Source organism: Centropristis striata, chromosome 2 (assembly GCF_030273125.1).
Source record: "Centropristis striata isolate RG_2023a ecotype Rhode Island chromosome 2, C.striata_1.0, whole genome shotgun sequence".
Classification (NCBI taxonomy): Eukaryota; Metazoa; Chordata; class Actinopteri; order Perciformes; family Serranidae; genus Centropristis; species Centropristis striata.
The window spans coordinates 15,602,129-15,615,900 of NC_081518.1; the positions used below are offsets into that span (position 1 = coordinate 15,602,129).

The 13,772-nt window shown below is 37.4% G+C and overlaps 1 protein-coding gene across 8 annotated transcripts in view; it reads right to left on the bottom strand.

Moving 5' to 3' along the window:
- Positions 1-294: 294 nt before the first annotated feature.
- Positions 295-13,772, bottom strand: part of herc1 (HECT and RLD domain containing E3 ubiquitin protein ligase family member 1) — a 108,565-nt gene continuing 95,087 nt past the window's right edge. For all 8 annotated transcript variants that reach the window (XM_059357515.1, XM_059357496.1, XM_059357541.1 and 5 more), the window contains exons 73-79: positions 12,901-13,070; positions 11,205-11,370; positions 10,125-10,201; positions 6,492-6,744; positions 2,845-2,997; positions 1,652-1,957; positions 295-681 (exon numbers count right to left, since the gene is read on the bottom strand). In XM_059357515.1, coding sequence (XP_059213498.1) covers positions 496-681; positions 1,652-1,957; positions 2,845-2,997; positions 6,492-6,744; positions 10,125-10,201; positions 11,205-11,370; positions 12,901-13,070 — 1,311 coding nt within the window. In that variant the 3' untranslated portion in view covers positions 295-495. The remainder of the gene's footprint in view (positions 682-1,651; positions 1,958-2,844; positions 2,998-6,491; positions 6,745-10,124; positions 10,202-11,204; positions 11,371-12,900; positions 13,071-13,772) is intronic.

Below are 13,772 nucleotides of genomic sequence, written 5' to 3' on the forward strand. Positions count from 1 at the left end.
TTCACACAACAAACAAACAGATCAGTTATGCAGCATTTATTGTTGTTTTTTTGTATGCTTTGGGAAACTCGGCATTGGCAATGAAAACAATAAATATGGATATTATGCAAAACATTTTCCTAATGAAGCATTTTACACAATGTACAATATTCTTTTTTTTTTTTTCCTCCGCTCGCTTGAATATTCTATACACATTTCCAAACAAATAAACAAACCTCCATGCAGAAACCCTGAAAATGGGATGTGGAGTAATGAGCGAAAACAAAAAAACACTAAATGCACTTCTCGTGTGGATTTTTGTGTCATTTAAAAACTGCTAATAAACCACAAGGAGAAATGAAAACTGTGCTGTTTGAAAGTTTACATAAAATGATTTAAAAAGTGGCCCATCTGCTCAGGAGTCCCAACAACATGTGCATCTGTGTGTGTGTATGTGTGTGTAGATAGACAGTCCGTGTGTCTTCATCTTGGTGTGCATGTGTGGGACTTCCTGCGTCAGTAGTCCGTGTCGGAGCCCTCGGCGTTGTCCACGTTCCTGGAGAGCATGTAGTTGTCCATGTCGATGGAGCGGCAGTTGTTGATGGCGTATCGCAGCCGCTCCGCCATCACCGCCTGGCTGGAGTACGGAGGCAGACGCAGCTGGAAGAAGCAGGTCTGAGAGGTCGGCAGGCTGTCGTACGGCTGAAGACACACAAAGACATGACAAGTGATTCAAACTCATAATTACTGAGAAAGGACAGAAAAACACCATATTATGAGATGTCCAAAAAATGACCAACTCAAAAAAAGTCATACTATTGTATGTCGATTTTTGTCGAATTTTGAAATGCCTTAAAATGCTTAAAATAGGTCAATTATAGTCTGTTGATACATATTATAGCATAATATGGCCAGAAATTACAAAAACTAAAAAAAAGTCATAGCATGGCGATTTTTTTTTTTTTTTTTTTTAAAGATTATTTTTTTGGCATTTTTGTTGCTTTATTTATAGTGACAGAGTGAAAGGGGGGGTGATAGAGGGGAAGACATGCAGCAAAGGGAGCTCAGGCCATATTCGAACCCAGCTCCGCCGCAGCACATGGCATACATGGCAAGCGCTCTACCGGTGTGAGCCACCGGGACGCCCTAGCATGTCGATTTTTGTCATGAATGGTCAAATTTTAAAACTGCCTATGAGAGTTTGTTGATACATGGCTTAATATAGTTTGTCCAAAAATATCGTAAAATCACCATATTATGGGATGTCCAAAGATGACACCCTCAAAAAAAAGTTGATTTATTTAAAAAAATTGTCAAGTTTTAAAATGCCTAAAAATGCTTCAAATAGGTAAATTATACTCTGTTGATACATATTAGAGGATAATATGGTCATATAAAACACCTTTATGTGTAATTTATTGAATAATTAAAAATATATATTTTTAAGATAGAGATTTATAACTACAAAATCTTTGCATCAGATTAATCTCCAGGCTCCAGCTGTCAGATCATGAACACCACTTCTATGTGACATCTACTGTTGACCTGCTGTCTCCCCCTGAAAATCCACTGCACATAACCCCAGTTACAAAAGGAGCCGATCAACACAAAACAGCGACAATTCCTCAGTAAATATGTGCAACAAAAGTCTCCTTCAGTGTGTGTCACTCACCCTGTCCACCTTCATGATCTGAAACCTCTGCGAGATGTCGGCGGTGTTGGCGGGCAGCCTCGAGCGCCCGGAGACGAATCGCATGAAGAGGACGCGCTCCTCGTTGGAGAACTCCTCCAGCGTCTGCCAGAACCACTGCACCAGCGCGTGCTGCTCGTCCACCTCCCGGTAGCGCACCACCTTCTTCAGCACGTCGCAGCAGATCTCCGGCATGCCGCACACCATCTGCTCCAGCTGCTTGGCCGTCAGCAGGGACAGCAGCGGCACCGGCACGATCCACGACATGCCCTCACGCACCGCCGCCACCTGGCAGGGCGAGGAGGACACAGTTAGGGCTTCATGTTCTCCTGACTCAGCACGAACAAAAAGACACATTTTCTCTGCTATCTCTCCTAGCAGACAGTAAAAGATCTGAGCCAGGGCTCCACACTAACCTTTTGCATTGGTTGCACTGGTGAGCCTAACTTTTTTGTTTTTTAGGTGCACCAGCACAAAATGTATCATTGTGTGGCCTTTAACACCATAAGGTCACCCTTTTATCACTCGCCATAACTTTCATATAATGTGAATGATTTTTTTGAACACATCCCTTTCAACTAATTGCCCAATTGCACAGCCTTAAGAGCGTGCATATCACGAATGCTGGGTCTTGTTGGTTTTCTGACAATCTACTGCACCTACTGGTACCTTGTTTGCCATGTAGCAATAAAAAATATACTAAAAACCTGGATTCATCTAGTTAGTCACATTGGACTGCTATTATTAGGGCCATGGGGCAATCGCACAAAGCACTATTGTTATACTGTGGATTTTTTCTTCTTCCTCTTCCAGACAGAATTTCAACTTCGAGTTGCAGGACAAATTATATATAAAAACGTGCGGTTTGATCGGGATCGGTGTGCTATTACTTTTCTCTACAGAATACACATTTTTTGCGACGTAAAACCATGGTTTTATTGATAATAACCAAAATCATTATCAAGAAAACAATGGAAAATGTTTAGATATCAGTTCTTAAATTAAACTCTTATGAGCTATTTGTGTTGTTATCATTATATTTGTCCAAACAAATGTACCTTTAGTTGTACCAGGCATCAAACTGATTTTTTCCGTGACTATTTCTCCTAGCAGACATTAAAAGATCTGAGCTCTGGTGTTTCTGGTTTTCCTCCTCAGACTCAGCAGTTAATTACCTGTCGATCAATCTCGTGCAGCCGGTACTCGATGGCTCGCTCCACGTACTCCTTCCTGTTGGAGTAGGTGAGCGGGATGCTGTTTCCTCCCGGGATGATGGGAACCATCTTTCCATCTGCACTCTGCCCGACAAACGAATCCAGAGGAATCATCTGGGACACAAACACACAATATTTAGTGATATTCATGGATGTAGATGATAATGAGCTCTGGCCTATGAAGGAAACAGGATTTATCGTCTTATTTTCTCATGGTGGAATATGCTAAACGTCTCAAACTTTTATCAGCAGATAAATCAGCCCGGCAGATTCATTGGTCTGCAGTGAGTGAATCATAAAAGTTTCACGGAAAAGGTCAATAAACGAACTGAAGCGTCTCCTCTGAGTGTGACTGCAGCGGCTCGGTACAGAAGCTGAACTGTTTCTCTTTATTTATTGTTGGCGCTGGCAGCAAGTCAGAGATTATAATATCATGGTGAGACCAAAGCCAACAGAGCAGCAGCTTCTGTCTCTCTCCTCTCTGCCAGAGCAGCAGATGCAGCCCCTTCCTCTTCTCTTCTCCCCCGGTGCGGCCCGGCCCACGGAGCCAGCCTCCCTTTCTCTCCTCTACGGGTCCGGGAGCGCGGCCAAGTCTCCGGCAGGCAGGATCTGCTGCACTGACAGCGGCCCTGGCATTCCTGCAGGCCGGGCCTTTACAGCATGGGGGTCGTGTGAGGTTGTTTGGACAGAAGAGGGGCTCTGGGGAGATCTGTGGTTCTGGGTGTGGATCAGAGCAGGAGGGGGAGCGGTGTGAGCCGGAGCGGGAGGACCACAGCCCCCCCAGCAGGTTCGTCAGCAGGCTGAGACTCAGACTGGTTACTGACACCTTTCTGCTTCTGTTTTCTGAATGTGAACAGACACTCACAGATCGGTTCGGTTGGTTAGTGTTTGACTCTGTCAGCGGTAAACAAACTCACCGTCCTCTGGGTTAATTATAGTCTGTTGATACATGTGGTAGTACAGTTTGTCCAAAAATATTTTAAAAAACACCATATTATATGTTGAAAAACTGAAAAAAAGTCATACAAAAGCACGTCAACTTTTGTCAAAAATGGTCAAATTTTAAAATGCTTAAAATGTGTCAATTATGGTCTGTTGACACATGTAGTAGTATAGTTGAAAAATAAAAAATAAAAAAATAAAAAAATAAATAAAAAAATAAAAATAGTGAAAAGTGCCCTAAAGAATAAGGGGGATGACTTGCGGAGGATATGTGGACGGCTTACGGACCCCTGACACCACCATACCGTAATAGTGTTGGCACGCTTACATAACATTCACAAAGGATGAACTGTGAACTGTGACCATGGACTGATTTGATTTGATATAGTGTATTTTTTCTTTTTGTTGTTGTTTGTTTTGTACTGTTTTTGTTTGTTTGTTTTTCTATTCCCTTATTTCCTTGATTGTCTGTTTACATTACTGAAATGTTACAAAATTTAAAAAAATAATAATTGGACAAAAAAAAAAAAATGCGAAAAAACCCACCATAATTTGGGATGTCCAAAAATGAGCCCCTCTCTGTTTCTGATTTTGAACAGAGACGCACAGATGGGTTTGGTTGGCTGATATTGAACTTAGACTCTGACTCTGCTGCTTCCTGTCAGCGGGGCGGGTCTCTGGGCGGGGTCGCCTGCATCACATCAGGCCCAGTCTGTTTCGCTTTGTTTAACATTTAACCCTGCTGTGTTTCACTGAAGACATTTTTTAACTATTTTATTTTCCCATCATCCTGGAAAAATTGTGCTCATGCACATGGCATTTATTTTGGCACGGTGTGGGTTCTTCATTTAATATTTATTACATTTCGTAACTGTATCCTGAGCTCCTATAATTAGTCTTTATTAAACTGTGCAGCCAAAATACAGACATTCAGACTTTAAGGGTAAAAATGTCCCATAGAAACTCATTAAAAAACCACAGATGTTGACACATGCAGGGCTCCACTATTAACTATCTGGGTTGCAAGTGGGGATCAGCTTCTTGTTGCTGAAACTGAAAATATGTTTGCCGTTTATAGTCACCTTATATTTGGGATAAATAAGATGCTTTGCAGTTATTCATCAGCCTAATAGCAGTAATACTGAATTATTTGTCAGTTGAATCAATTTACACATTTGGTTGTGATGTTGGCAGATCAAACTTTTCCTCCCACAGTCAGACGGCTTCATTTTATTAACATTTTCTCTGAAAGACATCAGCATCTGTTCACTACGGACTAAACACATCTAAACACACGCAAAGTTGGCTAGTTATGGTTCTGACTGAAACAGAAATATTTCAATATTCCTAATAAAACAAGTATCAAAAATGTATTTATTTTGGAATATTTTTACTTTTGCTGTTTTTTATATTAGGCCAAGAAATCGTTACCGATTTCTCAAAGTGTTTGGTAAATGGGAAGCTAGAAGTCGTTGCTGTGGAGCCGTGCCACGACCATAACAGCATCAAATCCTGCACTTTATAATAGCATATTTTTAACCACTAGCTCTGGCTTCTAGACTAGTTTTTGAGCTTTTTTGTCAGAGTTATTGCTGCTGCATTATGGAGCTCTGCAGCGTTTGATGACGTGCAGCAAAATCAGAGTTGTTGATCATAATTTACATCTCACACTGTTAAAAAAATTAAAAATGGATCCAAACTCTAAGTGCACAGAAAATAATTTAAATTTTTTGTGTTATGCTTAACAAACAGGCATTTAAAAGGGTTAAAATACTGAAAATATTTGGTTGTGATGTTGATTTAACTCTGTGAAACTTGAAAATAATATTCATATAAATGTTGTTTATACACATTTTAGGAAGGGGATATTTTTGATGTTTTGTTTCAGCACAAAAAATATAAATGCATAAAATAAGAAAATAAGAAAAAAAATGTCCCTTGTTTTCAGTGCACAGTGACAGTAAGTCACTTTTTGTGTTTTCTTGTTTTCATAGAAACAACATTATGTATGGCATTATGTAAACAAACTGCTGTTTAAAGGATTAAAATGAAAAACAAACATGAATATTAGGTGGTTATGATCAGATTTAATGCTATAATATCAAAATATAATTTCATAGAAGTTTTACTTTTTTTTTGTCCTCTTAAGAACATCAGAGCGACTCCTTTAAAGCGAGGCCGAGGGTTAAATCTGACGGTGGGAATAAAAACTGTTTATTATCTTGTGATTGTGATGAATCAGCAGGTAACCATGTCATCAGTCTCTGAGAGGTGAGTGTTGACTTTATTTTGCTGCTGCAGTCTGAGATTAAACTTAAATACAGAGTGAAGAAGTGAAGCTGGTATTTAGTGCTGAGGTGGAACGACGTTAACTCAGTTTTATAAGCAATAAAATCTGATTCTGACTGTAAATCCAGTCTTTATGTGCAGCTGAGATATTTCACTTTGCTTTATATTTCCTTTAATATTTAGTTTTCACAGAAACTTTTCCACATCAAGCCTGATTTAATCACTTTTCTCTCCTGTAAAAACTTTCCTTACTGTATGTTTGGTGATATAGCAACAGCTTCATTGTGTCTATTGTGATTTTCTGCATTTTGCATGACTTTAAATACAAGTAAAAAGACTTTGAGCTGATATAAAAGTAAAAAAAACCTCTCTCCCACCTCATGGAAATTGTCCTCGGTGATGCCGCTGTCTTCAATGTGAAGAATGCTTTTGAGCGTCTGCACATACAGCAGGTCGACCTCCTCCAGGTCCTCCAGCTGCAGCGGTATGCAGCACAGCTGTTTCCACACCAGCGGAGCCAGGTGCAGGTCCAGGGGCTTCTTGGTGCGGATGGCCACGCCCATCAGGATGCCCAGGAACTTAAACTGCAGCATGTGCTCGTCCATGCAGGCCGACGGGTTGAAGAGGAACCTGCAGGGCAACCAGGTTTAGTGTTCATTTGAGTTTATATGATGAGTTTAACCCTTATCATAATTTTGGCTGTGTTACACCTTGAGGTTAGCCTGGCTAACGCCAGACTAATCACAAATGAGATTAGTCTGGAAACCAGCCATTCATTTCTCCGTAGAGGAGGCGTGGGTTACGATCCTCCAGAGCCGTTTATTGGGCGCTAAGAATGTCTATCAAAAGCGTCTCTACTTTGAGACTAAAATGCTCAGTTGTGCTTCTGCAACGTTTTTCTGCAGCATGTTCTGACTCTGGCTGCTCTGTAGTTTCAGCTCACAGTCTACCGGCAGTCTGTGTGTGTGTCTGTGAGAGAGTGTTGCTTGCTGCTTTGCTTCTCCAGTTCTTGCTTTCTGCAGGATTCTTTATTTTTACGCCCTATTCCCCCTCATGTCATTTAGCCACACACATCCACTGATTTTATGGCCAATAGACGAGCTGCTGCGGGTCTCTGGGCGGCTCCGCTGTCCCCCGGCTCGTAGCGAGATCAGCGGCGTTACAGCAGCGATCGGTAGCAGGGCTAGTTGGTAGATTAGACTTTTCCCAAATCCTGTCGGAAGCAAGGCTGAAACATCTTTTTTCGCGGTGAAACAAGAGTGTAAAGTCAATTGTTGTTCTTCTTTTAAAATAAACTTTCGCTCTAAACTATTTAAAAAGCCGTCAGCTAGATCCAAAGAGAGCTTTGCGTCTGCTGCAGCCATGTTGGATCCGTAAGAAAACTACAAAACTACAAGCTTCCATCTGTAGAGTAGTACACGTCATCGTCTTGCCGTCCCTCCCCGCTCTGTGATTGGATCCCTAGAACAGGGCTAAGAAACGGCCAAGGTTTCCAGACCCTTTCGCAGTTCTAAATGAAATCGAGCGCGCAAGGCAGTATGGGTATACCCAGGCTACCTTGAGGTATGCATTTTTGCAGGAACTTTTTCTGAAATTCTGAAAATGGTTTCATGTTTGGTAGTTTTGAACAAGTCTGAAGTTGTTTAAGAGATTAATGAAAAAAAATTGAAAAAATATTGATGTATGGTGATTTAATAGCAGTTTTAGTGTGCGTGGCCTTTTTTGGCCACAAAGGTAGCAACAGAGGGAGTATCTGGCACTACATAAAAAATACTAATGCAATCAAATCAATTTGTTGCTAATCTTTAACATATCCAAGACTCTAATCACCACCAAAACCCCAGCTCCCTACTATTTATTATATGGAAAATAATTCATTTTTTTGTGATTTTTGGGAAGAAATTATGGAAAACTTAAAATATATAAACTGGAATATAAAGGGTTAAAATTCTGAAAATGATTTAATGTTTGGTAGTTTTGAACAAGTCTGAAGTTGTTTAAGAGGTTTATGAAAAAAAGCAGAAAAAAATATTGATGTATGGTGATTTAATAGCAGTTGTTGTGTGTGTGGCCTTTTTTGGCCACAAAGGTAAAGAGAGGGTAAATTCAAAAGAGGGCATGAGGGTTAAAATGTTGAGAGGTAAGATAATGACAGGTATAAAAATATGGCAAAATACATGTTTGGGATGAAATGAGCTCATAAATTAACATTTTGGGGACTATAGATTATGCCACATTAGAACTTTTGCTGTTGTCGAATGGGCGTGACTTTATTTATAATAATAATATTGAAAGCTCAGTTAACTCTGAATAAAAGCTCCAGCGATTATTTAACTTAACGATTATTTGGTTGACAGAAAAATAACTATTAAAATAATTTTTCATGCAAAAAATGTCAGAAATGCTGATTTCAGGCACTCAAATATGGAGCTTTGCTGCTTTAATCTATTGTTTTTATCATATTTAACTGAATATCTTTGGGTTTTCTGACTAACAAACAAACATTTAAAGACATTAACTCAGACTTTGACAACCTGGGGTGGAAAGTTTTCTTTTCTAACTATTTTACAATGAATCATTTGCAGATGAATCAATAATGAAAAAAACATGTTAGTTGCAGCCCCACCCTGAATATAAATACACTTTGTTATCCACAGGAGAGTAATAAAAATTGTATAAATAAAAATGACAATTTGAGGTTTCAGCAATCATATTCCAGTGAGTTCAACTTGATAAAAGAACAGTTTGTTTTGGAAACTTTATGTAAGTAGCATTTTCCACATCTAAAAGACATTTGGAGCAGCTCTGTTTGACTCTGGTGTCTCAGTGATTCAGTCAGGGAGGAACTGTGAGAGCACTTCTGACCTTCACAAAGAGATAAAAGAGCAACATGCAAGAATTTGGGAAATGCCTCGGAGCTTCAAACAGGACCAAAGAAAAATGTAAGTAGAATAGAATTAAATAATAAAAAAATAAATAGTTTTGTTTGTGGAAGAGAAATAAAGATAAAGGTAACTGTGGATCCGTGCCACGACCGTTACAGCATCAAATCCTGCATTTTATAATATCAGGCTTTTAATCTAAAGCCTGGGTTTCAAAAAGTTTTTGAGCCTTTTTTGCATGTTTCTGAGCCTTTCTCTCATGTTTTTAAGCCTTTTTTCTCATGTTTTTGGGGTAAATCAAGGCTGTTTTCCTGTTTTTACACTGTACTAATTGCTGCTGTATTATAAAGCTCTGCAGAGTTTGATGACATGTAACAAAATCAGTGTGGTAGATCATCATTTACATCTCAGAATGTGAAAAAAATAAAAATGTATCCAAACTTTTAGTACACAGAAATTATTTTTCCATTTTTTGTCTCATGCTTTTTTTTTGGTTTAACAAGCAGGCACTTAAAGGGTTAAAATTCTGAAGATAAATGAAAATTTGGTAATGATGTTGATTTAACTCAGTGAAACTGAAAAGTAATATTAATATATAGTATTTTTATATACGTTTTAGGAAGGGAACATTTTTGTTGTTTAGGGTTTTTTTCTGCACAAAAAATAAAAATGCATAAAAAAATAATAATTTTGTTGCCATTTATTGACACATCTCAGACTGTGAAAAGAAATTATCCCTGGTTTTTAGTGCACAGACAGTAAGTAACTTTTTGTGTTTTCTTGTTTTCATAAAAACAACATTATGGCATTATGTAAACAAACTGCTGCCTGAAAACAGGCATTTCAAGGGTTAAAATTCTGAAAGTAAATGAATATTTGGTTGATTTAACTCAGTGAAACTGGAAAGTAATATTAATATATTGTATTTTTACATATGTTTTAGGAAGGGGACATTGTTGTTGTTTTGTTTATACACCAAAAATAAAAATACATCAAAAAGAGAGAAACAAAGATAAAAGTAACGGACTTTTGTCAGTGGTGGAGCATTAATGCAGCAGCAACCAGCATTAACTACAAACAGTATAATGTTTAGTATAATAAAGTATAAAAACAAGCCGAGCAGCTCACCTGTCTCTGTTGTAGCCGACCTCTGCTGTGGCATTGGGCGACGGGATGAGCAGGTCGACCACACCCGTCTCCAGCTCCTACACACACACACACACACACATTTACAGAAACATCTTCAGAACACATCCAGTTGGAAATCACCAAATCCACCCAAAGCCTCTTTAAATATATCCACAGGTGCATCTTAATAAATTAGAATATCATAGAAAGTTTATTTATGTCAGTAATTAAATTCAAAAAGTGGATTTAACACATAATATAGATCCATTACACACAGAATGAAACATTTCATGTCTTAATTTATTTAATTTCTTCTAATTCTAATGAATATGGCTTACATTTAATGAAGACCTAAAATTCAGTGTCTCAAATTTTTCTTCGAATATTACACAAGACCAATTTAAAAATGTTTAATATGTAAATGTTGGCCTCTGAAATGTATCTCCATCTATATGACTCAATACTTGGTTGGGGCTGTTTGATTTCAAATGGACTTTTCATGGAAAAAAATATTAGATTTTGTTTGATTTCTTGTTCATTTTAATGCCTGGTACAACTAAAGGTAAATTTGTTTGGACAAATACAATGATAACAACAAAAATAGCTGGTAAGAGTTTAATTCAAGAGCTGATATCTAGACATTTTCCATGGTTTTCTTGATCATAACCAAAATCAATATCAAAAACCATGGAAATAATATATTTTTAATATATATCAATATTTTTTTCCATGGCTGTAGATGGACAACTTTTCCATATTAAACATACTTTTTAAAATGGGTCTTTTGTAATATTCAAATTTTTTGAGACACTGAATTTTAGGTCTTCATTAAATGTAAGCCATAAACATTATAATTAAAAGAAATTAAAGAAATTAACACATGAAATGTTTCATTCAGTGTGTGTAATGGATCTATATAATGTGTTATTTCCACTTTTTGAATTGAATTACTGACATAAACTTTTCTATGATATTCTAATTTATTGAGATGCACCTACATACTTACTGTGTTCTATTTTTTACTAACATATGCAAATAAAAATAATTCTAACATTAAGAACTCGACAGATGTGTCCTTACCTGACACATCTCAGTGATGGTGTCGTCGAACACGCCTCCTGCGTCGTCGGCGCCCTCTCCCACCAGTTTCACCTTCCAGGCCCTCGAGGGCAGCCGGAGGTCCGAGGCGTTCAGCTTCACCACCTGACGAGCGATCTGGACGAAGATTGGTTTGCACTTACGCCCCCTGCAGAGAGTTAATGTACAGAAAGAGGCACACAAATAAGAACTGTCAGTTCGGCACAATAAAGCAACTGTCCGCATATGTTGCTAGCTTTGGTCATTTTTTTATTTTTTTTAACTTTATTTTTATTTAACAAGAAAGAACACGGTACAAAATATTCCTTGACAACAGCACAGAGTACACATGGCAGTGCGAAAAAACTAAACAAAGACAGAAGACACACTGGGTTACAGCAAGCTGAATAATAACAATGAGTACAATATCAATATCAAACTTTCTGTTTCACTTCTGTTTTACTCATGTTACTGACATCCAGAGTCATTTTATCAGTACAGAGAACCGGTTTCTGCAGTAAAAAAACATGCAGGTAATCTAAAAGCATCCACTGAAACTGGACCAGCCGTGTGTTAAAACCAGCTGAGCTTTATCCTGCAAACTATCCACCACTTTACTGATCAAATACAGAGACAGAAACTGGAAGCAGCTTATTTTTGTGACCACAGGACTGAAACCGTATAATCACAACATCTCCGGTTCAGTTCCAGTCTGATGTTTGTTGCATGTTAAACCCTTCGACTTTCTGCGTGCTTCACGTCTGTTTCTACTTCAGTTACTCTTCAAGTAAATGTGGAAACAGTTCAAACAAAGTGTTTTAACTCACTATGAGGTTCTTTTGTTGATGTTTTAAAATCAAGCTAAATCAATTTATAATGGATATTTATGACACGTTGCTTAAATAAATAAAAAAGCTGATGTGTGAAGTATTTTTACATATGCACAAGTGTTATGAGGACTAAACTATTTATTGTATTTATTTATTATGTATTTATTCTATGAATCATCTTATATTTGACCTTAAAATGTGTTGTTGCTCTACATATAGCGCGACTTACATACTACTGGCAAAGAAATTAAGATACATATGAAGATTTTATATACAGGTGAATCAAAAATAAATGAGAATATGATAGAAAAGTCAATTTCCAGTTATTGAATAAAGTATTGAGTCATATCGATGGACATACTTTTTAGAGGCCAATATTTCCATGTTAAACATACTTTTTAAAATTGGTCTTTTGTAATATTCTAATTTTTTTTAGGCTGAATTTTAGGTCTTTACTTAATGTAAGTCATAATCATTATAATTAGATTAGAAGAAATTAAATAAATGAAGACATGAAATGTTTAATTCTGTGTGGAATGGATCTATATAATGTTTTTATTCCACATTGAATTACTTTCATCATTAACTTTTCTATGGTATTCTAATTTATTGAGATGCACCTGTTGCTCAACTTACTACTGGGAAATAAGATAATAGTTTTACTTATGAAATGTATTTATTGAGAAACTTTAACAAAAGTGTCTGATTGCAGGGTTTGGGACCTTTTTGTCACCTACACTAATTCACTGTGAAATAAAAAGCCTAATACTTTCCCCCTTAGTACTGGGTTTCTGCAGGAATGCTTGTCCACCATTTGGCCTGGTTCACCGTGTGTATTGGAGCTAAATTGAGTGCAGTGTGGTGCTGACCGTGTGGAGATGCGTTTGACGGTGATCTGGGGGCCGTAGTTCTTGCCCTGCACCATGGTCTTCCCGATGGAGCGCACCATGGGCAGAGTGTAGACTCTGGGGGCCAGCAGGGGCCTCAGCTGGCCCTGAACGATCCCCCAGGTGCCGGCGTTGTAGTGAGACGTGCAGCTCTGTAGAGACAGAATCACATGTACCATCATTATCTACTGTGAGGGTGAAATCTCTGGTTTTAATTTAAAGACACCTAAACCTGCTTCTCAAAGCAGAGACAGCCTCGGACTAGTGTTTGAAGAACATTCAGACCCTTTCCCTTGCTCCTCCAGCTGTTAGGAACCATAATCAATCAATCAATCATTCATTCAGACTTTATTTGTATCGCACTTTTCATACAAAAGAATGACACAGTGCTTTACATAAAAAAGGGGGGGAATAAATAATAATAATGATAATAATAATAATAACAATAATAAAACATAGAAACAAGCAAACACCCTCCATCCCATTATAAAGAAAGCACAAACTGAGGAAGCTCCATCTCAACGTGGAGCAGTGAGGAAACACTGGAAGCAGCTTAGAAATTAATTATATAAAATAAATACAAATAAAGTAAGGTAATATAAAATAAAAACAAAAGTAAATGATAATAATAATAATAATAATAATAATATAAAAAGTAATGAAGCTAGATAAAAAAAGATGAAAATAATAATAAATAAATAAATAAAAAGTAAAGAATGATAATATATATATATATATAAAAATAGACTAATATATAATAGCAAATAAATAAATAAAAGAGAAGATGTTGTAACACTAAGTTGCATGAGCAGAATTAAGAAGTAAAAGCCAAATTAAAAAGATAAGTGTTAAGT